A 24,841-nucleotide genomic window follows, 5' to 3' on the forward strand; every position below is an offset into this window, starting at 1 on the left:
ATAAAATGCAGTAATACACCGCAAATCCTGCACTTAAAAAGCACTAAAGAAATTTTTGGTGTACTTGGATAAATATGATAGTATTCCGTTTGAGTGGTTCTAACGTTTACCATGAAATTCTCCTTAAAGTATAGTTTATAAACATTTATATTCAGGGTGAACTTAAAAAACGCTACTTACGGTATATTTTCAATAAATAAACACCGAAATCACCAGCACAAACAATAACACACACGATTGTCGTGACGTATTTTTGAAGTTGTTTATTTTTTTAAATGACAGACCCAGGCATTAAAAACTTTATGGTTTGCTAGAGTAGTTACCGAAATAGCAATTAATATTAATTCTTTTACCTGTTGTAACTTCGATATCCGATAAATCGGTATAAAATCATCACCGGCACCTCTAGGTGTGGTATGCGTCTACAGCTGCATGTATCGCGTGAGCGGTTACATCATGTCTGTAGCTCAGTTGGCAAAAGCTGTAGCCCCGATAGCAACAGACGATGGTTCGAATCCAATCAGATCGAAGAATTTTTTATTTGTGTTGTTTCGATCTTTGTATCAATAATTATAAGAATATATATTATATATATATATATTATAAGAAAAGAATTCTCATTTGAAAAGTGTCTTTTGTGGGCCTGCTTGTAAAACTAAATATTTAAGTAACGCTTTCTTCGGAAATGAAACAATTTTTCCGGATTTAAACGCTTTCTTGTTTGTAGCTTGTAATGCGTACAAGAATCATTTAGATGTAAATATATTTCATGAACAATAACTTATGTCATTTGTTTTTTAGTTTATTTCTTTTTGTTTATTTTTCATTACTTACTTTCTTTGTGCTAAAAAAATGGGAAGTAATTTTTTCGTTATTTTTTTAGGTTATATTTACTAGTGGAAACTTTGCTAGTTCAAGTGAAAACTTTTTTTGTACTACAATCTTGTATATAAATTGTAAACTGTTTGTTTCCCACATAATAAAAGAAAAATAAAAAATAAGACCTTGATAATTTTATTGAATTTTTTTTCAAATATTTCTTCAACGATTAATAAGACTGCCACTGCCGCGCACAGCATGAATGAAGGAAAAATCTGAAACAAGCGTGTAAGCATGGCCATGTCACTTATAAGGATCCGTCATGCATAACAAATGTGGGCTGAGCAATTTATAAAATATGCACGCATTGTCAGCTTGCGATCCAGTCATGAATCTTTGCTGATATAGCCGCGTTGACTTCATGAGATGTGTGAATAAATGAATGAATTACTACAGATTTTTCAACGGCTGCATAAACAAAATACATACAAATACAAAAATAGAAGATTAAAATTATAAACTGCTACAAGCCAAAATTAGAGTGTGAATCTTTTTGATCTGAAGTTTGATTACAGTCGTTCTCTTAAATGAATGAATTAATGAAATTTCCTTTATTGCACATAAAATTACAGTAGCAACACAGAACAGTAATTCACTACCTCAACTCGAATGAAATTTTTCCCCGTACTAATACGCTTCATTTTGCTTGGCTGGAGCAATAGGGACACTAGATTTCAGTATTAGTTTTTTTACAAACGAAATTAAATCCATTTGAAAAATGTATGTCGTGTAGTATACATATATACGTGTTCTATTTAGTTCAGTTGATATAAAACAATCATTAGTAGGTATATGTAAACCTATTGAATATAGCGGTTTCAATGTAAAATTTCGAGATAAGTTTGTGTTTTTTAGAAATCGTATTTTCACACCCTGTAGTAATCAGTGTATATGTAGCGAACTACTGAAATCATGTAAACGGTTTCATAAATATTTCCTAATTGTTTTTATAGATTTGTACCATTTTATATTAAATAAAAAATGTACGCACAAACGGACACATGCTGGCCCCGTCTTTTTATATATATAGTCTCAACTGCGTCACACCGAAGAACCGGTCCCGGCGGTTGAACGAGTGGCGCGAGTGCATCACTGCCCGCGTGGCGCCTGTCACCAGTCGTTAAATAGCTTCTTCCAAAACTGCACATCATTCTTATGCTTGTCGCTGCTTACGTGTGTGTCGTGCGTGCTGTATGACTAGTTGCCCATAATGCGTATTGCTTTTATATCTACCCTTACTTCGGACGTTACTTATGAGCGTAAAATACGACGAAAGGTTGTGAGACTCGGTTAGTATTACAACCACTTCATATATCCCTATACACTGATTACTATATATTTTTTTCAAAGTGATTGTATCAACACTTTCACTCTTAATGTGCATTAAGCGACCTTGTTGCTATGTAAGAAATAAGCAACGTCACTGGACGAGGTCTTTCACAAGGAACTCTACTGCTACTTGCTATGTAAGAAATAAGCAACGTCACTGGACGAGGTATTTCACAAGGAACTCTACTGCTACTTAGTCCGCATGGACGTCGTCGTCTTATTGCTTAATAAGAGCAAAAAAGACGTTCCACGTTCGTTGCGACTACTTTTTAGCTCTTATTAACGGAGAGAAAGATTTTTCTCACCGGCTCAATGTGATATCGTGTCGATAAGTGTGGTGATTCCCTTATGTCTCAGGGTGACTCGTGCAGTGGCAGTGCCCTTCAGATCTTTGCGATGTAAAGCTTTGAATGGCACTGCGACTGTTATGGACAGGCGTGTCGCTTACCACCGCCAGTAGTTTCAAACCTGGTTTCACTGATAATCATCTGATCGTACATAATTTGTTTGTGCAGACTTAAGGACTTACACATTCATAAGCTTCTCTTTTCAGGTGATCAGAGATTTTATTGTTTCTTTTCTTATCACAAAACATACAAAAGAACGAGTGTAAACTTTACGGGTACTCGTTCTTTGCACGCGAACGCATTTTAGGTATTACAAAAGGTAACTAGAAAAATTAAAGTACGTGCTTGAATACAGATGGCAATTTATTCTCAGTGACAGCTTAAACAACATAGTGTTTGGTTTTTAATAAGGGAATAAAAAGAAAGTTATTATGAAACCTCGAGGCATCTCTTTGAAGTGTTGATTTTTCTGTTCTTTATTTGTTTTTATTTAAAAAACATCTCTTTACAATACATAAAATACGTTCCTTTCGTTTCGGCTTTTATTTACTAAGCAAATGCAAATGTTGTTCCTTAGTCTTCTCCCTTAAAGAACTACACGATATTATTTTGATTCCAAAATGTATCTACTTATTTCATAAGCTTTTATGTGTTGTACTTCATGCTGATTACGATTCGTATTATCATTAGTTTTTCCATCTCTTCTTTGAAAAATAACCTTATTACATAAATATTTTGCTGATGTTTTATTAGGTAAGTAGGTACGTTGTAAGATAATTTGATCTCATAATAACATGTTTCTTCTTCTTAATGTTAGTCGCAATTACCTTGCGCAGAAAGAAATAAATAATTTATACTCTATTATATGTAGCATTTCGTACTATCATTAAATCTAATCAAAATACGAGAGACGCCCACCATTACTAACGGAAAGACGCTGATCTCGTACGAGATAAGTTCTTTTGATATTTTAATAAACATACCTTTCAATCTGCCCCTTATAATAAACTCTCATTACGTGCGAAAAAAATATATTATTAATACATCGCACACTGACAAAAATTTGTGTCTCTGTCAACGCCAATGTGAACATAACTACAATCCGGTTTGGGAGGGTAAAAATGCTGGTGAAATTACGAAATTACAGGCACATGGGACTTGTCGACTTATGTCTCAGGGTGACGAATGCAGTGACAGTGCCCCTCAGATCTTTGCCATTAAAAGCTTTGAGTAGCACTGCAACCGTTATAGATAGGCGTGTCGCTTACGACCAGGCTTACGACTTGTTCATCACTTGGTTTTATAAAAAAAAGTCAACATTTTATAGTTTATTTATATGGCGTAAAATAAATATAATAAATAATATTACTTAATATATATAATAAACATACACGTATATTATTTATAGTTGTGTGATTTATATGCACCTGCAACAATATTATGCAGTCTTGATCTTAAATATTGTCAAAAAGATGCTTGAACAACATGTGCTTGAAAGATGATTTGGTCTTTGCAATATAAAGCTCTGATTGACAACGCGAATGTTGTGGGTCGCTAATAAGGTCTTATTACTTTGATGACACTCATGACTTTTTCATCACATTACGTAATATAATAGAAAAATATGTTACATGTTTTACTTTTTTAATTTAATAAGAGAGTTCCCTGTACGTGCAGAACGCGCCTGTGGTATTATTGGGAGCTTCAAACGAAAATGCTCACAATGCTTACTCGATAAGCATGCATGCATTTCTTTTAATTTGTGCCTTATGGGTTGTATTGGTTTTTAAAATTTTTAGTTGTATTTTGATTGTGAATTGGTTAATTTTTAGTGTGTTTTTAACAATTACGAACTGTGACAGAATATCAGGCTTTCGCTGATATAGAGGTAAGTAGCTGAGTGATAAATCCATTTCATATATTTGTTTTATTATTAATTTGTATTTCATTTTTTTATTATATTGCATATTAAACAAATAAATTTTGGTAATTTAAATAAAAATAAGTTAATTTCTTTTTACTCATCTGGTTTTATGTATCTATAGTAAAGATTCGAAAAATGTTGATAATTAGCGACTTTTTAATTTATTATACATTTCACTAACGGTGCACTTCGAAGAGATTGTTGACTGCGAGCCGACAGAGGTGTTCCGTTGCAAAATTATTTCCCATTATAAAGCTTTTTTTATCACGAAACTACAAAATGTTTTGCACTTCATTACGTTGTAATTTTAATTATGTTTTAATTTTTATGGTTTTTACTCAAGTGTATGTAAATATAATGTTTAATTTTCTTAATCATTGCGACCTGTAAACAAAGCATCAGCGAGGGCAGTATGCTTCACAATTATTTGTCATTGAGTCATCTATAACCTACTTAACATATTTGTGTAGCAATAATCTGTATTTTTCTTTCTTCTATTATACAATGACATATTTCGTAAAGTAATTTAAATTTAAATTGAATGTTTCGGATCGAAAAGTGGGGAATGCAGTTATACGATACTTAAGAACCCATTTACCGGTGTTACCACTTTACATGAGGGAAAAAAAATATGTCAGGTTTCAATAATATCATAAATAACAAAATATGGGATACTCAACCTGTAAATAGGCACGTCATCCTTATACCATACGACAAGGAGAAGCACGTCTGACGGCTGCGAGCGAGTATCGCAGGGTAGAGTCGCATCCCCGCCTGACACTGCTGGCACTTTGACAACGTCGAGAGACTCCGCCCTGACACTTGACCCCGGCCGGAGACCTGTTGAAAATGACGTGGATTGTTATGAAGGTGTTTCGAATTTCAAAACAGACATTTGGGATTTCTTACAACTACTTGTCATATTAAATTTGGACACAAGTTTTGTTTCATTTTAACCTATTACATCTCGTAAGAAATTTATATTTGTTATTATTATTTTGACCTATTAGATCTGGAAGTAAAAACACTTTAATTAGATGTTTTCTAACAGATGGAAATAATTTAATACAACAATAAGGGTTAACAATCAAATATTGCGTCATTTTCTTTATCGTGGGTATTTTCAAATTATAACGATAATAATAGGGGTAATGAGGGTATAAAAATGGCTAACCGTTTTGAGTGAGCTCATTATTCGATTCGAACTGCTGAGGTAGAGAGATGGAAGAAGTATCAAGTATAATTTTGATGGTGATTTGATTTGATTTTGACTTAGACTCGTAGAACTTTTAGACTTTATACGTGACAATATTGTTACGCGCTACACATTACAAATATATGTAAAGCCAAAATAAAACTACCTCCGTGTGCGAACGGTTACTATGCAATTCTGCCACGCAGAGATCCCAGGTTCTGATAGAAATATTTGTATGGCCTACGTCTACTTATCTCGTGAGTTTGGTTGTACTTTGTGGTCGTATATGTGTGTATCCATGGCACCAGCGATACAAGGTGTCCCTAGTGCGGGGCTATGAGAACACACGCAGTGTTATATAAAAAAAGTAAAAAAAAATTACCAGGAGCAAAGCATTAAGGAGTCGATACTACCTCAATAAATCATTGGTATGTGTAAAGTACGTCTTGAATAGAGATTTTTTTGTAAAATTTCAAAGTAAGTTTGTGTTTTTTTCTATCGTCAATATTTTTTGGAATCGTGTTTTCATAGCGCATACTAATCAATGTATATCCTCAAGTTTCCTATGTATTTTTCCGAAGTGATTGATTCTACACTTTCACTATTATATAGAATCAACCAAAGCCATTTGTATTTGTATAGAGTCTTTAAAAAGTGGACACACTACAAATAAGATAAAAAACAATATTCATAAGTTTCTCACAGGTGGCGCTTCGGCAAAAAAACCATTTAAACCAAAATGTAGATCGAACATAGATCTGCACATAGCACATAGCACGCGTTAGGCGAAAATGTCGCTAGTTCGAGTTTTTTATGAGTTTGTTCGATCTTTGTATCATTTATATCAAATAACTATTGAAGTACATTAACATCAAATTTATAAATAAAAACTTTCATAAGTTTCTCACAAGTGGCGCTGACGGCAAAAAAACCATTTAAACCCAATACAAAAGACCTGCTACAAGCACAGCGAAATTAGTAAGATCTATTGCTCCAGAAATCGAAGGAGTATCTTTTTGTTTTGTTCGATTTTTGTATCAATAATATAACAAATGGAGTATTTTCACACAAAAAAAATAGTCGTGGTAATAAAAAACATCTTGATCAAAATCAAAAATTCCTTTACGATTAAGGCTGCAAAATTGTGGAACGATCTCCCATTTGAAATCCGACATTCTAAGTCGCTACCTATTTTCAAGACCGGATTGCGCAAATATCTTTTATCACAGTCCTAGTCTGCAACATGTGTATTAGTAAGTATAAGTTTATTTAGGTATATTTATATATACATATATCTACATAGGTATAATATATCATTATTTTTTAAATATTTTATAAATTACTATGTGTGTTTATTATTTTTTTTTTTGTTTTTTTTTTTTTTTAATTTATACAATTTTATTTTTTTATATTTGTATAATTGGCACACTACGTCTCCCGCTCCGATTAGCTTTCCTCTAACTCTAAGGTTGTCTGGAAGAGATCGCTCTTAGTTATAAGACCGCCTTTCCCCACATTCGTTTTAAGTGGTTTATGTACTATTCTTGTTCTTGTGTGTGAGCAATAAAGGGTTTATCTATCTATCTATCTATCTTGATGTTCAACAAAATAGAGATAAAGAAATTTGAAATAATATATACTGTGGGTAATTACAAATGCTGAAGCTACCATTCCTACCAACGGATGTCCAGAGAAACGTAGTCCTTTAATTAACTAGTTTCCCTTTTCATCTATTTCTTCATTAATAAAAAAGTAAATACTTGAAACGAAGTATACGAGTATGAGGTAGGAAAATCAAGGTTTTTTTTTGTGTTTTAATTTGACAATCTCAGTGGTCGAGTGGCACAACGGTTTTCAAGGTGTCGTCTTTGAGATCCCGGGTTCGATCCTCGGCCGGGTCAATGTAGAAAACTAACTTTTCTATATTAATAAACTGTCGTTGTTTTCGATTTCCATAACACTAGTGATATAGTTACTTTTGAATCAGAACAGCGCATGTGATGTAGTCTAAAAATATAAAAATTAAAAATAATAAAATTTGAATGTAAAATTGAGCAAAATTTTGACCAATCCAAAAGAAAACTATTCGCCATTCACCATAGACGGATACTTAATTCGTTTTGCAACTAACATTCAATTAGCCTTAGTACTACTCTATTACAGTAGTCTACTTTCCTATAAACACCTGGAACGAATTTCTTATAACCCATGAGTACAAAATTTAGAAGCCCGTCTAAACCAGCAGACTAATGAACTGCCCAAGAAAGGATTCGCGATTTCCTTTTCGAAATCGCTCGCGAAATTCGAATTGCTTCACGGCAAATACCGAGTGCGATCGTGACAAATGGTCCGATTAACAATCCCGTTCCCTGCGAAGAGATGGTGCGACTAACGAGCCAATATATCAAAAGGATTTCTCCTATCGCTGACGAGACATTTTGATGTTATTAGATAAACATTTGTTGTTTATTAAGGTAAATTAGAAAAAATAAATAAAAAAATTGACTTCCATTTTCGTTGTTATACTAAAATAGCTTCTAATAATTATACTTTCAATACTAAAAATTCTAACAACAATCTATCTAACGGGTTCTTCGTAACGATAACGCTTTAGCGTCTTTCTTTGTTTGTCGAATGTGCCATTAATCAATCCAAAAAAGGAAAACAAAACCCCTGATTAACATTCCGCCTGACCCCTCCCTAATTGTACCACTAACTGGAATATGCAACAAAACGTTAAGTGCCCAAATAGGCGTCGTTTTGTAATTATTTCTACAACAAATCATTTATTTAGCATCCAGTTAAAACGCTCTGGGGGCGTGTGGATGCTAATCGGGCCATTTGTCTCGACTTTCGCGCAATTGGATTGTTCCTACCAAGTTCCTCCAATGGACGTGTTCTCGTTCTACTGGGTCACGAATGGAGTATTGAACTCTATTAATATGTAGGAAACTCTGGAATATAAACGTGTGGGTAACGGAACAATATATTTGGAACTACTCAGCTAACGTTAACTCACAGCTCAAAACTAGGACTAAGAGCGTTGCGTCGGCGTTGTGAAGCCTGAGTGGTGCGCTACATATAAATTAGAACTAAAAGACACATAGCGCGTTGTAACGCACACTGTGACGCGGAACACGAGCGCTTCAGACAGGAGACCAGGAGACGAAGCAACGTTGCGGTGCGTAACGTGTCGCAACGTAACGCCGCTTACTTACATTATGTCTTTTTTATGTAACCACAGTAACTTCTTTACTATTTAGTAAACCTAACCTAATGTACACTCCGTTAACATCAGAAAAAAGGACCATCTTGTCCTCCCTAGAATAAAAAGCAAGATCTTTGACCGCATCACCAACGTAACAGCGAACAGAATTTATAACAGACTTCCAATGGAAATGAAATGTTTAAATGGTGATAAATTTAAAGCTTGTTTAAAAAAATGGTTAATTAAAAAGGTTTTTACAATTTTAACGAATTTTATATAAAGACATTAAATATTTGACAATCGTGTAATTAACTTAATTATAATTTTATTTTTTACCTTTAAGTTGTTATAAATTTTAATTGAATTGTAATTTCAAGACATTGTACGCCTGACTTGGGTAAGAATTGTGGATCTAATCACTTGTAAGTAACACCCGTATTTTACCAATTCATACAATAAATGTTTCAGATTTCTGATTTCTGACACCGCTTTACTTATGTGGCACTTGCTCGGTGCGTCGAATCATAACGTTGTGACGACGCGACGCAATGCAACGTAACGTCGAAATTATAGCTTTGCGATGACGCAACGCACCGAGCACCCAGCCCAGCGCATCGCTCTAATTCTATATTAAACAGACGAAATTGTATTTCCGCGAAGCACCGAAAATACTGCCACCGTTCCCTCTTTGTGTCACTATGCTAATACGTTAGGCTGTTAATGTACGTTGGTCCTTTGTTTCGCTTCTTGAATAAAGTATAACATTATATTATTATGTATTTAAATGAGGCCTATTATATCCAAATAGATAACGTTTTGCCGGTAAAGATACGTAGTCAAAAAAGGTCATAGATACAACAAAATTTTACCATTATTTCCATATAACACGTTTATTAGAATCAAGAATGAATAAGGGTTCGTCGAAGTCTCAGTAGTCAAAATATCACCTATTATACTATAACAACTTGGTAACTAGGTAAGTTTGGGTGTGTAATGGAAAATATAACAACAAATAACTTATTTTTACTTTGTATCGTAAGACTTTACATAATTTCTAAGGATAAGGTTTGTTGTTATAACAAAAGGCATAATTTCAATGTGCATAATAAACCTTCAGTACAACAAACATTAGATAGAATGATTAGGTGACATAAGGAACAAATTGTATAGGTACTACCAGTATAATGTATTAAATAATATAACACAACATTAAGTTTTAAATGTGTATAGTGTCCCATATTATGTTGATAACAAGTTTTTTATTTAATTAAATGTACGGACAACGGCACATCAGACTACACATTTTTGTTCGAAAATCGCCTCCAGTGCAACGGAACAAGATACGTCAATGTGTAGGTTGATGTGCTGGCGTGTGTACATTACCAAAATATATTTTTTGTATAGCTATAAGTGCTTGTTGTGTAATAAAATTTGTTTTTAAGCAGAATATTTGACGGCATATACTAACTTAAAATGCAAATAAAATTGGTTCTGGCACTCGCCGGCCGCTGCCGCGGCACACTCGCTGCGCTCTCTCGGCTCGTGCAGCCACGTCATATACTAATCTAACCTAAACCCACAGGAGGAGGTCGAACCAACTAACAAATGCAAACAAATTCAAATCTTCACCATTGCTCCTAAACACCACTGAAATCTGGGACTCTGCTATAATGTTCCACCATATAAATACTTTGTTTTATACACAAATGAAACACAAGTTTCAAACTATAAAAACCTTTGTTCTATTTCCTTGCTTAAATCATTTGAAAAATTGCAAGAGCAGCTTTACATTGCTGAGAATGAAGCATAAATCTGTCACAGTATAATATGGATTACTTTACCACGTTGCAATGGAAACGTAGCCACAAGGCGCTGCTGTTAGGAGAAATATTTCTTGAAAATTGCTTCTCAGCAGTCTTTCGTAGTGTTGTTGGGTTCATCAATTTATTCTAGTGTACACGAGAGAAATTTGTACTGTATTGTTTATAGTAGAGCGTTTGTTGCTTTTATGAGTTGCAGCGTTAAAAGGAGGAGGAACCGTGTACAACATACTTATTTGTTTTATATCTGCCATACATGGAATAATATTTTTTATTCAGAGTACACTCATAGGCTCAGTTGTCAGTAAAGACAATTTTGACTGAGTCTCGCTGCACGTTACGAGTATCCTCTAAAGAAGAAGAAAAAGAAGAAGATAGTTATGCTAGATTGTACTGTAATTTCCACTTTACTACCCTCAATACAATCCCAGATGTACAACAACTGAAATAATAATTTATCACCATAAAATAATTTCTTTGAAACAAAATTCTTTCCCGTTGTCGTACAAGTTTTACGAGCAAACGTTGGAAACAACTGTTCCCTGTGGACGTGATGTGAACTATACACTGATAGGCTATTGTTTCCGAAGTAATCTACGTAAAATCGAATAATCTAAGATTACTTAGTTGTTTTGAAAGAATAATACAATATTTCCGTGTAATTGTCGCGACGTTGTCTCAATAGAGAACGTAGACTCAATTGATATGTGAAAGAGTATGTTCTAGCCAGTCAGTCTCTCCAGTCGTAAAAGAAACAAAATACTTGCATTTACTTTATCTTATTCACGTTTACCTTTTATTTTAAATATATTCAGAAATAAATGTAACAAACTCCACCTTACAGCACATTCCCATGCCGAACTGGATAACATGATTGTGACAAAATTAGCTACACGATTTCCGACACCTAATCCGACCCTCGAAAGAATCAAATGAGATTAACAGATCGAAAATACTTTCAACATGTCAGAGTAAGCACGAAATCGCGTAGATACGTCTTTTCATAAGGGTTCACGCCCACTTGTATACATTTCATCATACGCTTTGAAAATCGCTGACGGGAAGAGTTCACTAGACGTTATATGTCAACACATGTCGGTTTTCACCATTTCACGTAAGCTTAAGTGTGCTTGTGGCCAACAAAATACATAATTTGTTAATATAACAGCTGATTTTATCAATTTGCAATATATTTCAACTTAATTATACTACTCTATGGTACATTGGTTCAATACTAAAGCATGACGAGAAATGTCAGAAGTCCTTTTTTTAAATGACTCGAAATAATGCCTTTAGAAAGAATTTACATATTAATTTAGTATTCACAGAATAAGAAATCCCTTACAAACAAATATTTTTTGCGATGTTAATGGCGCATTTTATTATCATTACCTAACAAAATTTACCAAAAGCACACAAAGTCAACCGTGCGTGCATCTGTTACGTTCGCTGACGGTGAGTGGACGCCAAGCTTAAAACAAGACGTGACGAAGGAAAACTGAGAGGGGAAGTAAGTAAAGCGGGAGGAAAGAAAAATTTTGCGACGAACACGTAACGCTTGAATTGTGACTTGAACATCGGTAATATAGGGTGAGAATTTGATACGAATATGTTTCCAATAAGGCACAACTCGTATTTCGAGGTATTCGTATTTTTTATGCTTATCAAAGTCCTTGAGCTGAAAGTGAATGATCAAAAAATCGATATGTATACGATGTAAGGGGAGCGCAATTTTGTATTTTTAGTTTCATCTGTTTCATATACGGGTTATCCAATTGAGGATGTAGGTATGGAGAATGTACCTATATTATTTTGGTTGTGTAATAGCTATGTGTAGAGTAGAATGGAAGAATCGTAATCGAAAAGCGATATATCGCGTTGGTGGATGACGTGGTAATAACCAAAAAGGATCAATCACTCTAAGGTCACGTCTCTCAGCATTAAGAATACGATTGAGGAAATAGAAGCATGTACATGATTCCTAAAAATATATAATATAAATTTTAAAAGTATCTATCAAGTTATTAGGTTTTCGCGAATGCCTCACATTGGAAATGAAATTATGTTTTCGGATCCTGAATCGCGTACATTTTTTTTATAACAAACCATCATTTCGGTCATTTTACGGGTTCCGTGATCGCGACTGACCACCGTTACTTGACTGACCATTACTGACTACCATTCTTTCACGCTATTACAGTGTTTCTGCACGTGCATAGTGTCAACGCCTACCACAGCGTTTTGCATACATGTTATTTCATTTCCCTTGTTAATGAGTCAGTCTGACTTTAGCTTGGTGGCGGACAGGTCGTTTGTTTATAAAATACAATTTTATTTTATAAAAATTATTTACACAAATCGGAACTATTTTTTAAAAAGTGTCCTGAAACCCACCTCGTAACAGCAACGTGTGCAACAATCGGAGTAGAGCCCCTTGTGATTCGTCCAGGAAAGTACTGCATATCCTACCTACTGCTGTCAAGCATTAATGTGAGCATAACCTGCTTCGTTTTTAAAGGATAAGGGTGCTGATGTAATTACAGGCACATGGGAATTTTCAAGTTGTGTCTCATAGTGACGGGTGTCAGTATGCTCCTCAAATTTTTGCGATTTAAACCTCTGCAACTGTTGTGGACAGAAGTGTCGTTTATCACCAAGAATTGTTCGTCCCGTCACTTGGTATTATATAACAAAAAGACCACGAGTTCCGTCTTGACCAATCTTTTCACAACTAGCATTACAGTGTATGCCATCGATATGATAAGAAGAAAATGAAAAAGTATTGAAACTTAAACACAACCTTGCTTAGTTTTCCTCAGTAAATATGACATCAAAGGACAGGGGCCAGTAATTCAAGGAAGTAGCAATCGGGCACTTGGGGCGCATAAACCGTTGCGCTGCGAAGCACAGAGTCAGGATGTTTTTTTATTACTCACGACTCTTATGGGAGGACGGAAATTGTGAAATGCGATGGTCAGCGAGATTGTTCTTACGATATTGTTTATGGCTTACGTGAAAGTATTGTTTAAGGTGAAGCACGAGATAGAGGAAAGAATACCTTCGTATAATTCTTGAAACAACTTCGTAAGTGCAGATGATTTGGTATTTTAATGTTAACTATGTATTAATAAGAAGTAAATAAGTAATAAACCGGATACTGTAAACGAGATCAACCGATTTAAACATCCCACTGCAGGGCACAGATTTCCCTTAAGGCGAGGATTTAGTTACCCTGGTCCAATGCGGTTTGGGGCTTCACACAGAAAACGTTGTAAACCCTAATGAGCCGTGACCAGGTTCACGGAAATAAAATAAGAAAACTTCAGGTTCACGAAAATTTATTACAAGTTGATGGTAAAGAGAAAAAAGAGGCTGTAACAAAAAGGTGTATAAAAACAGGTACAATACTATAAAACACTCCCTAACTTAATTACGTGTAGACACTTACCCCAAAAGGGCCGAGTTATACTAAATTACAGATTGAAATCAAAATTGGCACATAATTAACAGTAGTTATTACAAATTGTTATCAAAATTGGCACATGATTAACAGTAGTCATTACAAATTGTTATCAAAATTGGCACATGATTAACAGTAGTTATTACAAATTGTTATCAAAATTGGCACATGATTAGTAGTAACTATCACAAAAATTATATAAATCTGGTAAAGGAATCAAAATTAGACGCAATGAAATTTAAGCAGCACTGTACGCTGCCGCGTTCGAGCAGGGAGTGACGATGGAAGGAAAACAAAATCAGAATGGCGATTATTAAAAACGATACAAAATTTAAGAATGAGTGGCCAGGAACTGGAGAAAAGGCGATAAAAAGGTGGGATGACGATGTAAGAAGGTCACATCGTCACAACACGTCTTCCGAGGGTTGTGAACCATCTTCGATGTGCAGGTTTCATCGAGGTTCCTTCACCGAAAAAGTCATGGTAAATTTAAAATTAAATTTCGCTCATAAATTCCGAGAAACTCAGAAGTGCGAGTCCGGATACGAACCCACGGTGTCTACTTGTAGGGCGGTAGGTCAAACCATGAGGCTACCATGGCTTTTTTATTATAATCAATTACGCGTAACTAACATTTGATCAAGAGTCACCACTTCGATGATCATCGGGAATCTATTTTTACCAGTCCGTAGACAACATAAATTAATGGTTACTGTGCAAAAATGAAAGTCGTAGCCATTGAAATAACAAAGAAATAACGTTAAATCTCTCTCCTGTGAAATTTGGTTGTTTCTGATACGCGCTTTTTACCAATACTACATACGCGGATTTACACTATTCCCGACAATATCGTTTTACGATATCGTAATATATCAACATAATAACGCGATAAACACGACACCGTAACTAAATAAAACTCTTGTTTTTATCTTGAGACTTAATTTCTGAAACTTAAATGACAATTTCCCAAAATTTGACTTTTTCGTTTAGTGATGTTATTCCATTAAGTTCATAAGTTTTTGCGATTGTTACACATAGGAAATGAAACTATCTTTCGAGTATAAAATAAAAGTGTTTGTTTCTTCAAAGAAATCTTTTCAACACACAAATATACGGTTTATTTGAAAAAAAAACAAATATACGTGATTTACATCCGAAAAATAGTTTCATTTCCTATGATATATCGATTTCAATGTGAAATATACTGTTCCGTGCAATATCGATACTGTTATTTTTTTGTGTTTGCTTAGTTATAAACTATCACAATATTAAACGTGGAGAACTCACTATAAAAAACAATACGTTATTTACTTTCCCGGATGAAAGTAAATTGTTTTTAGAAGAATAATATCAATCATTAGGATTAATTAAACTGGTTTTATTATTAATAACCTAATAGCAAAATTGAAATCCTTTTTTATGACAAAAAGCGTGAACCCGAAAAAGAGGGTCGATTTGGTTTCTTTACTTTCCCTTTCCAGTTTAGTTTAGATAAGATCTGCACTTTTCGATTGGATCCCAAAGAAGTGGTGTTCATCATAAGGATGAATATTTTTGCCGAAACTGAAATTCGAGTTTATTATATCTGGATTGAGTTTGGAAGTGATATGATTTTTTTATAAAAACAATATAAAAAAGTTACGAAGTGGCTACTTAAAAAAATCTATTTTAATTTTAATAATATAATAAAGTGGTCGTAAAGGTATTCGTACTTTTTTTAAAATAATGACTATGATAACATATATTGCAATTTAAAAAAGAGCTGCTATATAAAAATTATGCATTTCATAAACTGTATTACATTTTTACCATCAGCAAATATTTTTCAAGAATTTATTGATATTACGATAGACAAAATGTAATATTGATTATCATCCGAAAGTTTGCAAAAGCCGAAACATAGATCAATCGCTACTAAGAGGCTTACTGCCATTTTGTATCCCGTGTGTAACTAGCCCTATTCCGGTTTGTCCAATTGAAGATTATGTAGACATATGACAAGTGTTAGCTTCAAAAAGACCAAATAATGTTACAATGATTAAATAAAACACGAAAAAAATAAAAATTTTGAGGAATGAGGAATCTTAGAAACGAAATAATATATATTATGATTTAAATAACAAAAACTTTAAAAGATCGAATCGATCGAAATTGAAACAATCCTCTAAACATGGAGCAACAATTCATACAAGTTAACTTTAGTACATATTTAAAAGTATAAATGGCGACATTTGGATAAAAATAAAATTAGGGTTTAGTTATACTCAATAAGAAATATAAAATATAAAAAAGAATTTCAAAACTATTTAAACAATATTTTAGGAATGTTCAATTAAATTTCATTAACAACATGACACTTGGTGGAAACAGTAAACTGTCGTTGAACGGATAACACATCGAAGGTTTCTCGATACTTTGTGATTTGTTAGTTTGCAATAAGTTGTATAGATGGCGGTTCTTTGAATTTGTTCTCGAAATGAAGTAATATGTTAGCACGGTTTTTGATTAAAAAAACTGCCATCTGTTGGCCTTTTCGAATATTATTACAATCGTATTACGGGCTTACTCGGTGCCATCTATTGACCAGCGATAAGAATTAAAATAAGCGTCCAAATAAGCGGAGTTACGAGTGCGACATTTCTTTTTAAGAAATTAAGTATCTGCATTAGTATAGTATTATATTATCTGTGTCTCTTCAGACACAGAAGAAACAGAGAAGGCTCAAAACAAAAAACAAGGTATAAAAACAATTACGAAGGTCGCACTATGTTACTTATTGCACATCCCTAAATTTAGATGCATTCAAAAATAACGCTTCGTCCCACAATAGTCGCAAATCGAAACACACAGTAAAAAGGTGTAACCCGAAATCCGAGCGAACGAATTGTCACTTTTTATCTCGGGGCCGGCGCAATCACTCGGTCCAGTGAACGGGTTAATTACAGAAATCTATTAACTTCTCTTCTCCTTAGGGAGCTCTCGGGGTTTTTGTTCAGTCATCTATCTGAGAGTTTTCCGACTGAAATACAGATTTACTATTGGATTGCACTGGTTACACTGAACGCAGAGTGGGTAGTTTCGGAGCTTAGATAAAGAATCAACACAAATTTGGCCCGAAGGACTACACGAAAGACGTAGAAAACCAATCTTTGCTGAGAAGGAAATTTACTCAGCAGTCGGGCCTTAGAGGCTTAAGTTTAACATTACGAAATGATCTTAAGAAACACTAAATAAATGTTATAGATTTTAAAGCTTGATATAATCCGCTAAATAATTACACCAGTTACAGATTTCTTACCATGGTGTTAATTCTTTTACAGAATTAGTTGACTGTCAACCCGTGATGGAGTATGTAATCGTTCTGAAATATCGGCAAAATAAAAATAAATCACACCGTGGTTACGAACCTTGTAACTAGGAATTATTATTACAGATGTCGTTTATATTTCAAGATACTATATCAAACAAACTACAAATAAATTAAAACTGTTCAATAGTTGGTTTTCCTAAATATAGTAGTAAATATACTATAAGAACAAAAAACTGTAGGATTAACGTTTACAACAAAAGAAACATAACAAGTTAATGATCAATAACACCTCAAAGTAATTGACTATAAAATCAAAAGCAATTTTTATAACCAACGGACAGTAAACATTCAAGCAAGCATCGAATACCAATTTACAGTTAATCTAATCCACAGCGAAACAATACGTTTTTATTTTATTGAAACACGACAAACAAGTTTAGAACGATCACAGTTCAATACACTAGTGGCCAGGAATAAAAATTCAGTTTAACTGCTAGTAGTGCGGTTAAGCCACTGGCCAATAGTCGTTTCAGTGGTTGCAAATCATTGAGCACAGCAAATGTTGTGAATGGACCTGAAGTTCATATCAACCTGATATATACCACATTGTATTGCGAACAAAAATTTACAGTTGGTATCATTTTGGTAGCTATGTCAGAGCACGGCAATGTTTAAAACCTTTCAACTGTATCAAATGTAAGCATTGGATATGAAACTATTTTTTCCGGATCTAAACCTTTATCATGATCATTTCCAATGTATGCAATCGCGAAAATCGTGAACTGGGATCTGTTTATTTCAGAGCTGTATATCAATTCTAATTAGAAACCGCAAAGATTTTAACCGCTCCCGCGATGCGCTCCTCCTACCGCAAAATGGCGGTTATTTGGTTTCGCAAAATAGAAAAGGATTCAGTTTAAATACAAGTTTTTATAAATAAAAATTATTATTCTGCATTGCTAAATAAATACCCTCCGTACTACCAACAAAAACATCTCAAATAAAATGCAATAATACACCGCAAATCCGTTTGAGTAGTTCTAACGTTTACAATGAAATTACTCCTTAAAGTATAGTTTATAAACATTTATATTCAGGGTAAACTTAGAAAAGGCTACTTACGGTATGTTTTCAATAAATAAACACCGAAATCACCAGCCCAAACAATAACACACACGATTGTCGTGACGTATTTTTGAAGTTTTTATTTTTTTTAAATGACAGAACCAGGCATTAATAACTTTATGGTTTGCTAGAGTAGTTATCGATATAGCAATTAATATTAGTTTTTTTATCTGTTATAACTTCGATATCCGATAAATCGGTATAAAATCATCACCGGCACCTCTAGGTGTGGTATGCGTCTACGGCTGCATGTATCGCGTGAGCGGCTAAAGTCTAATTGAGCTAATAATAATATCTTCAATAAGTCAAGTAAGAGGACACAAAATCAAAATTAAAAAGGATCCAAATAAGAAGAATGTTTAAATAAAAAAATACTCCTATTTCGAAAGGCAATAAAAAAAACCTTCCCCAAAATAACAGAGAATATCACAGTACATTGATACCATATTCAGATATAAATATTCATGATAGAGAAGAGAATAAGCACACGGCAGCATGTTAATGCGGAGGCTTAAACGGTTTGGCGAATGGTGCAAGTGACGATTGGGTATGTCGTAATCCTAGCTTTTTGGGATAACGAACTTTCGAGAAGCTGTTGGCTTCCAAAGTTGTGCACTACGTAATCTGGTTTCTCGACTTGAACACTTTTGTCTATACCAGTTATTGGAAATAACGTTACTGATTTGCAAGAATTAAAAACGGGCACCTATGAATCTTTAAGGTAGGTACTTATAATGAAAGATATATATTAATGTAACAAAATAAAATAATGATTATTAAAATCAAAAAACATGTAATTTATCACACCTTAATTTGAATTTTGTCCTTGTCTTGCACTTCATTATTTCAACAAAAAAGGGACCATTAATCTACAATTATTATTTATTAAGCTATTGTTACAAAAGAAAAAAGTTAATTAATTCGAATGTGGCCTCTTTTTAACGAGATGACTTCCGCAATTCTTTGTTACACTTTTTTGATTTCGTAGGGAATACGTTCTATTTCGGCCGTTATAACAGTTTTAATGTTTTCTCAGATATCTATATGGCTGGATGTAAAGCTCTAAAATACCGTTTTAGTGTGTCCCACAGATACTCAATTAAGGTCGGAACTTCGTGCTGGCCTATCTAAACGGCGAGTCCCAACCTCAGTCAGGTAAGCATCTACTTACCCGATTGATATATTCCAGCATTATCGTCCATGAAAACAGCAGTAGCACCTGTGACGGCTAGTGCTCGTTGTGCATTAGGAATTAGGATTTTCCTGACGTATCGTTATGCATTTAGAGTAATTTTCGATGAAAACTAACTCCTTTTTTATCTTTGGAAGCTATTATAGCTACGAGAAAGAATGAAAAAGTAGAAGGTCTGTTGTACCTTCTACCGTAAGGCGTAATCTCTTTGAAACATGCATCTACATAATATTATAGATCTTCTCATCACTCTGCGATGTTGATACTCACCAAACAAAGTGTCTCTGGCATCATTAGAAAATAAAACTCCACTCAACAGGAGCCCCTGTCGCACAATTTTGGGCAAACTCGAACCTTACTATATGGAGTAATTTAAGCCTTCTAGCCGGTCTTTGGCTGTGTATTTTAATTTTCAGAGTCTCCTCCTGACATACACTTGCATTTTTCACTTTTACGCGATTGTTTTTGAGGTTTGTGTAAGTTTACTTCCGATTTCGTAAAATTTGGCTCACAATATATCAATCTTCTCTGGGCTCAGTACAGCGTTGTCTTCCTGATCCTGATCTGTTTTTGAATGAGCCGGTCTCTTGAAATCATTTCCATGTACTTTGAATAGTAGAACGACTGAGAACATTCGGGCACGTGGCATTAAGTAAAACCTTCTTTAAGGAGAGGCGTTATTATTACTAGATATTATTATCTTGTCTGCTATTGTGGGGTATAAAGTTTGTCAGAAAAATCTTTTAAATTTGGACGCCAATAAAAATAATTTCAAATTAGACCAAACAAATAACCTGGTTTTTAAACCGTGAATTAAATATACGATAAATACTTCCGGAAAATCTACCCAGAATACCTAGACCAGAACCAATTTAGAAGAATACATTTTATTCACAACGACTGGATGCTAGCCCCTGGGGTGCACGAAAGGACCAATGGCGTACTTTCCTAGCCTCAGTACGTATGCCCAACAATCGACGAGGACAATACGCTGCGCAGATTGGCAAATCCTTTCATTACCATGGCAAATATGTCTTACACTTCAGCGTGGGGGCTTCTACTAATGACGCGGATAGTGGCAATAGATAGAATAAAAAGTTCGAAGTTATTAGATAGTGTCGAGCATCGTATTCATCAAAATTATTAAAAAATCACTACAAGTTTCACAGACGCATAGATTATCTCGCTCAGATCTCGTAACATAAAACCCTTAACCCAATAAGGGTGGAGTAATACTCCGTGTATTCAACGCGAGTACCAGCTGTTTTATACTAAATCCACTAGTTACACTTAGTAAACGTCTGTCTAACATCCACCGTAACTGAACTGGCAATTTCAACTTAAGGGTTCCATTTAGTCGGAATACTGATTCGATTTGCCTGAAATGTACATTTCATTATGTCAAAGTTAACGTATGTACGTCACGTCTCCGTTTTTTACCGCGTTATCTTATTCAAGTTATTATTGCGGTCCACAGAATTGGTCTTTTTTTTAAATAGAGAAAATTTTATGTGATGTTAAGCTACTACAAAATTAAGTTGAATATTTAATTGCACATCGAGTCTTAGGTTTTCGAAATTTTTACACATAGGAAATCAAAACTATTTTTCCGGATTTAAATCGCGTATATTTGTTTTTTCAAACAATGAATGTACCACCTCAGTCAACCGTGACCATGGGACCTGTAAAAGGCCTGAAACGTTGGTTTGTTTGAAAAAAAAACAAATGTACGCAATTTAAATCCGGAAAAATAGTTACATTTTCTATATTTTATTACAGTTGAATAAATTTGATGATAATTATAACTTTTATAAAAAAAAACACAAACACAAAAGTTTGTGAAGTTACATCTATTTGCCAAGTTTTATTAAAATTGATTAAAGGGTGGTGGGTGAAATCCAATATACCAAAATCATCCCCTAATTTCATTCTTGCAGTTGCTGAGTCGGTTCAGAAATGTCAGAGTTATCCCGTAACATACGCACAAAAAAAGTAAAAAAATAATATTGATAAAATTCATAATGGCGGTGTCTTTCTGTGAAATACGTCCCTTTTTTCTGAGAAATATGGTGTAATAAACCGCATAGTAACAACTCGCCTGTCCAAGTGAAATCAGATACATGCATTTACTGTCTCGTAAGAATAAAGCACAACAAATTGGTAGTAAAATAAGCGTACCATCGCATTTATCCCTTTTGTACGCCAGTCACGCTACTGCACAGCTCATTGTTATGGAAAACTTTATTCAGAATAAGGTTTTTTTTCTAAAAAAAATAGAATAAATGTGAAGTTTTTAGGTTTTCGTAATTATTACACATAGGAAATTAAACTATAACTAAATTCGCGCATATTTGGTTTTTCAAACAAACCAACGTTTCGGACCCTTTACAGGTTTCTTATAGTCTCGTGGTTCCACAGGAACTGAAAAAGGCCCGAAACGTTGGTATGTTCGAAAAAAAGGGCACTGGCCTCCTATCACAATGGAAGGGCTTGGACTCTAGTTCCCACGCGTGCTCAATGCAGACTGGGAACACACCATCGACGTTAGGTTCTGATGCATGCGACATTAGGTGCAGTTTTCCACAATATGTTTTCCTTCACCGAAATATTAATATAATAAGTAAATTTCAAATTAAATTTCACACATAAACTCTTTCATACATAAAAACTCAGAGGTGAAAGTCTGAATTCGAATCCACGTCCAATGCATGGGAGGTCGTAGGTGAAACCATTAGACTACTTACTTTCTGACTTTGTAAATTCGTAAATTTGGAGAAATTTAAGGTTGCAAGCTCATTCTACTGTAATAATCATAATCCTAACACAAGATCACAGGACGAATTGTTATTTTGGATACTTACAAAGGTACAAGATTATCAAGAAACCGTAATCTGAAATACAATCTAAATCCAAGCCACGTTCTTGGCTTTAACAAAATACTTGACAATTCCTTCAACAATTTACACGTTAATTTTGCTCACAGCTTAATCCTCTGAAGGTTTCATGATACAATTTTCTACACATTCCAGTGATATCCTCGTATAAGAAGACTACCATTTGGGTTATCATCCCCTTAAGACGGGGAATATTGTGCATGCGTAAGATAAAGACAAGAGGGGGTGGGCGGTGGTACGGGGTGTATGGTAAGATTATATGAATTAGGGACTTGGGACATAACCGTTGTGTCGTTTTCGTGATGTACGTATTAATGCTTATTATTAGACCTTCCGTTTTGATGTTGCTGTGGTGAAATGTCTTTAGTTCTACAGGGTTCTTTAGCAATTTAAATTATGTAACCGTCTATGTTAAAAGTCAGTTATGTATATTTTTTTTATAATACCAAGTGATGGAACGAACAAGTCGTGCGACTGGTGCAGTGCCAGTCAGAGCTTTAAATCACAAAAATCTGACGGGCATTGCCACTGCGCCCACCTGAGACATAAGTTGACAAGTCTTATGTGCCAGTTTCGCCAGCAGTTACCCTTACCCTTCAAATCCGGAATGCAAATTATGCTCACAAAACTGCTTGGCGGTAGGAATAGGTCCTTACCTTGCCACCTCTGGCAGTACTTCCCTGGACGTACTCTTTCACAAGGAGCTCTAATGCTATTAAAATTTTTATTGTGGTCTAGAAGTTATTGTCGCTAACTGCGTCTCTGGTAGTAGCCGCTATGCTGAAGTGTGGAACATGTTTACCATTGTGATGAAAAGATTTGCCAATCGGCGTATCCTCCTCGGCTATTATTGCCCAGGGTACGCCAGACGTATAAAGGATGTGAATTGTGAGGAGCATCGTGCACCCTAACGTAACTTTTATTTTATGGCTGTTTTTGTAGTGTAACCTGTAATACTTTAAACAAATTAGTGGATTCTGAAATAAATGTGACTGATAAATTTACTACAATTGCTTGAATGTATGAATATTTTAAACAGTTTGAATTGAAATCCAATCCGTCTAAGATAATAAAAAAAAAAATTATAATCACCTTACGCTCGAAGAAAACAGATTACAAGATTGTAAATTTCGAAGTCAACAACCGATTTCTATACGAAGTTGAACATTTCGCAAGTAGGGAGCCTAAAATTTATTGGCGCAGTGTTAAGCTAGAGTCGTGCGCTTGATGGTAAGCTACACGTCGGTCTATAACAGTTGCAATGCCACTCAGAGCTTTAAATCGCAAAGATCAGTAATACTCATTTTAATGCTTGGCGGCAGAAATAGGTAAAGAGGCAGTACTTCCCCAGAAGAACTCTTTCACAAGGAACTTTACTGCTGCTAAACTTAATATTATAGTAGCAAAGCATTGTGATATTCAATAAAATCAATATTACAATTCATAAAGTGACATCTCTTGTCAACCACTGGTAGCTATAAGAAAAAAACTTTCATAGATTTCTCATAGGCACTACCACTGCACCATTATACGGGAGATATATGAGTAAATTGACAGTCCCATGTGCCTGTAATTTCACAAAACCAAAACACAGTATTGCTCACGTTACTGCTTGGCGGCAGAAATAGGTATGGCGAACTTTTGGTTACGGGTACACTAATTAGTGACAATATTATAATGTCAAATAACACATTACAATGAAGTTGGATAACAAAGAAATCGCCAATTTCCATCAAAAGTGAATAGCTTGCGTTAAAAAAACACACTATACTTAGATTAATTGCTATAGAATCTCTAAAAGTTTTCCAAAGGCATTCACTTACTTTGTTTGCTAATATTAAATTCCTTCGTTATTAATTTCTACGGTTTTTTTCCTAGTAAAAATTTATTACGGGTTGTTTACCTTTTAGTAACCTGGCTGTGAGAAGAAAGAGATTTCTCACAGGCTACGGCAAAAAGTCGTTAAAATAAACCAAAACAAAGATCTGCAACAAGTACTTAAGAAAACTCGTAAGATCTGCAGGTTCGTTCCGTGGCTTAGTTGGCATAGCATCTGACACAGTTTGCTAGAAGACGTTGGTTCGAATCCAGCCGGATCGTAGGAAATTTTTGTAAGTGTTCAATCTTTGTAATAATAATTATAACACTCCACTAGGAG

The 24,841-nt window shown here is 34.5% G+C and overlaps 1 protein-coding gene across 1 annotated transcript in view; it reads right to left on the reverse strand.

The window, feature by feature from the left end:
• LOC113235391 (nephrin-like) overlaps positions 1 to 24,841 on the reverse strand; it is a 187,437-nt gene that overhangs the window by 90,097 nt on the left and 72,499 nt on the right. Inside the window, exon 2 of the mRNA XM_026471070.1 lies at positions 5,160 to 5,319. Within this exon, the coding sequence (XP_026326855.1) occupies positions 5,160 to 5,319 (160 nt within the window). The remainder of the gene's footprint in view (positions 1 to 5,159; positions 5,320 to 24,841) is intronic.

The sequence above is a fragment of the Hyposmocoma kahamanoa genome, unplaced genomic scaffold, assembly GCF_003589595.1.
Source record: "Hyposmocoma kahamanoa isolate Upper Pololo Valley unplaced genomic scaffold, ASM358959v1 87, whole genome shotgun sequence".
In the NCBI taxonomy this organism is placed as follows: Eukaryota; Metazoa; Arthropoda; class Insecta; order Lepidoptera; family Cosmopterigidae; genus Hyposmocoma; species Hyposmocoma kahamanoa.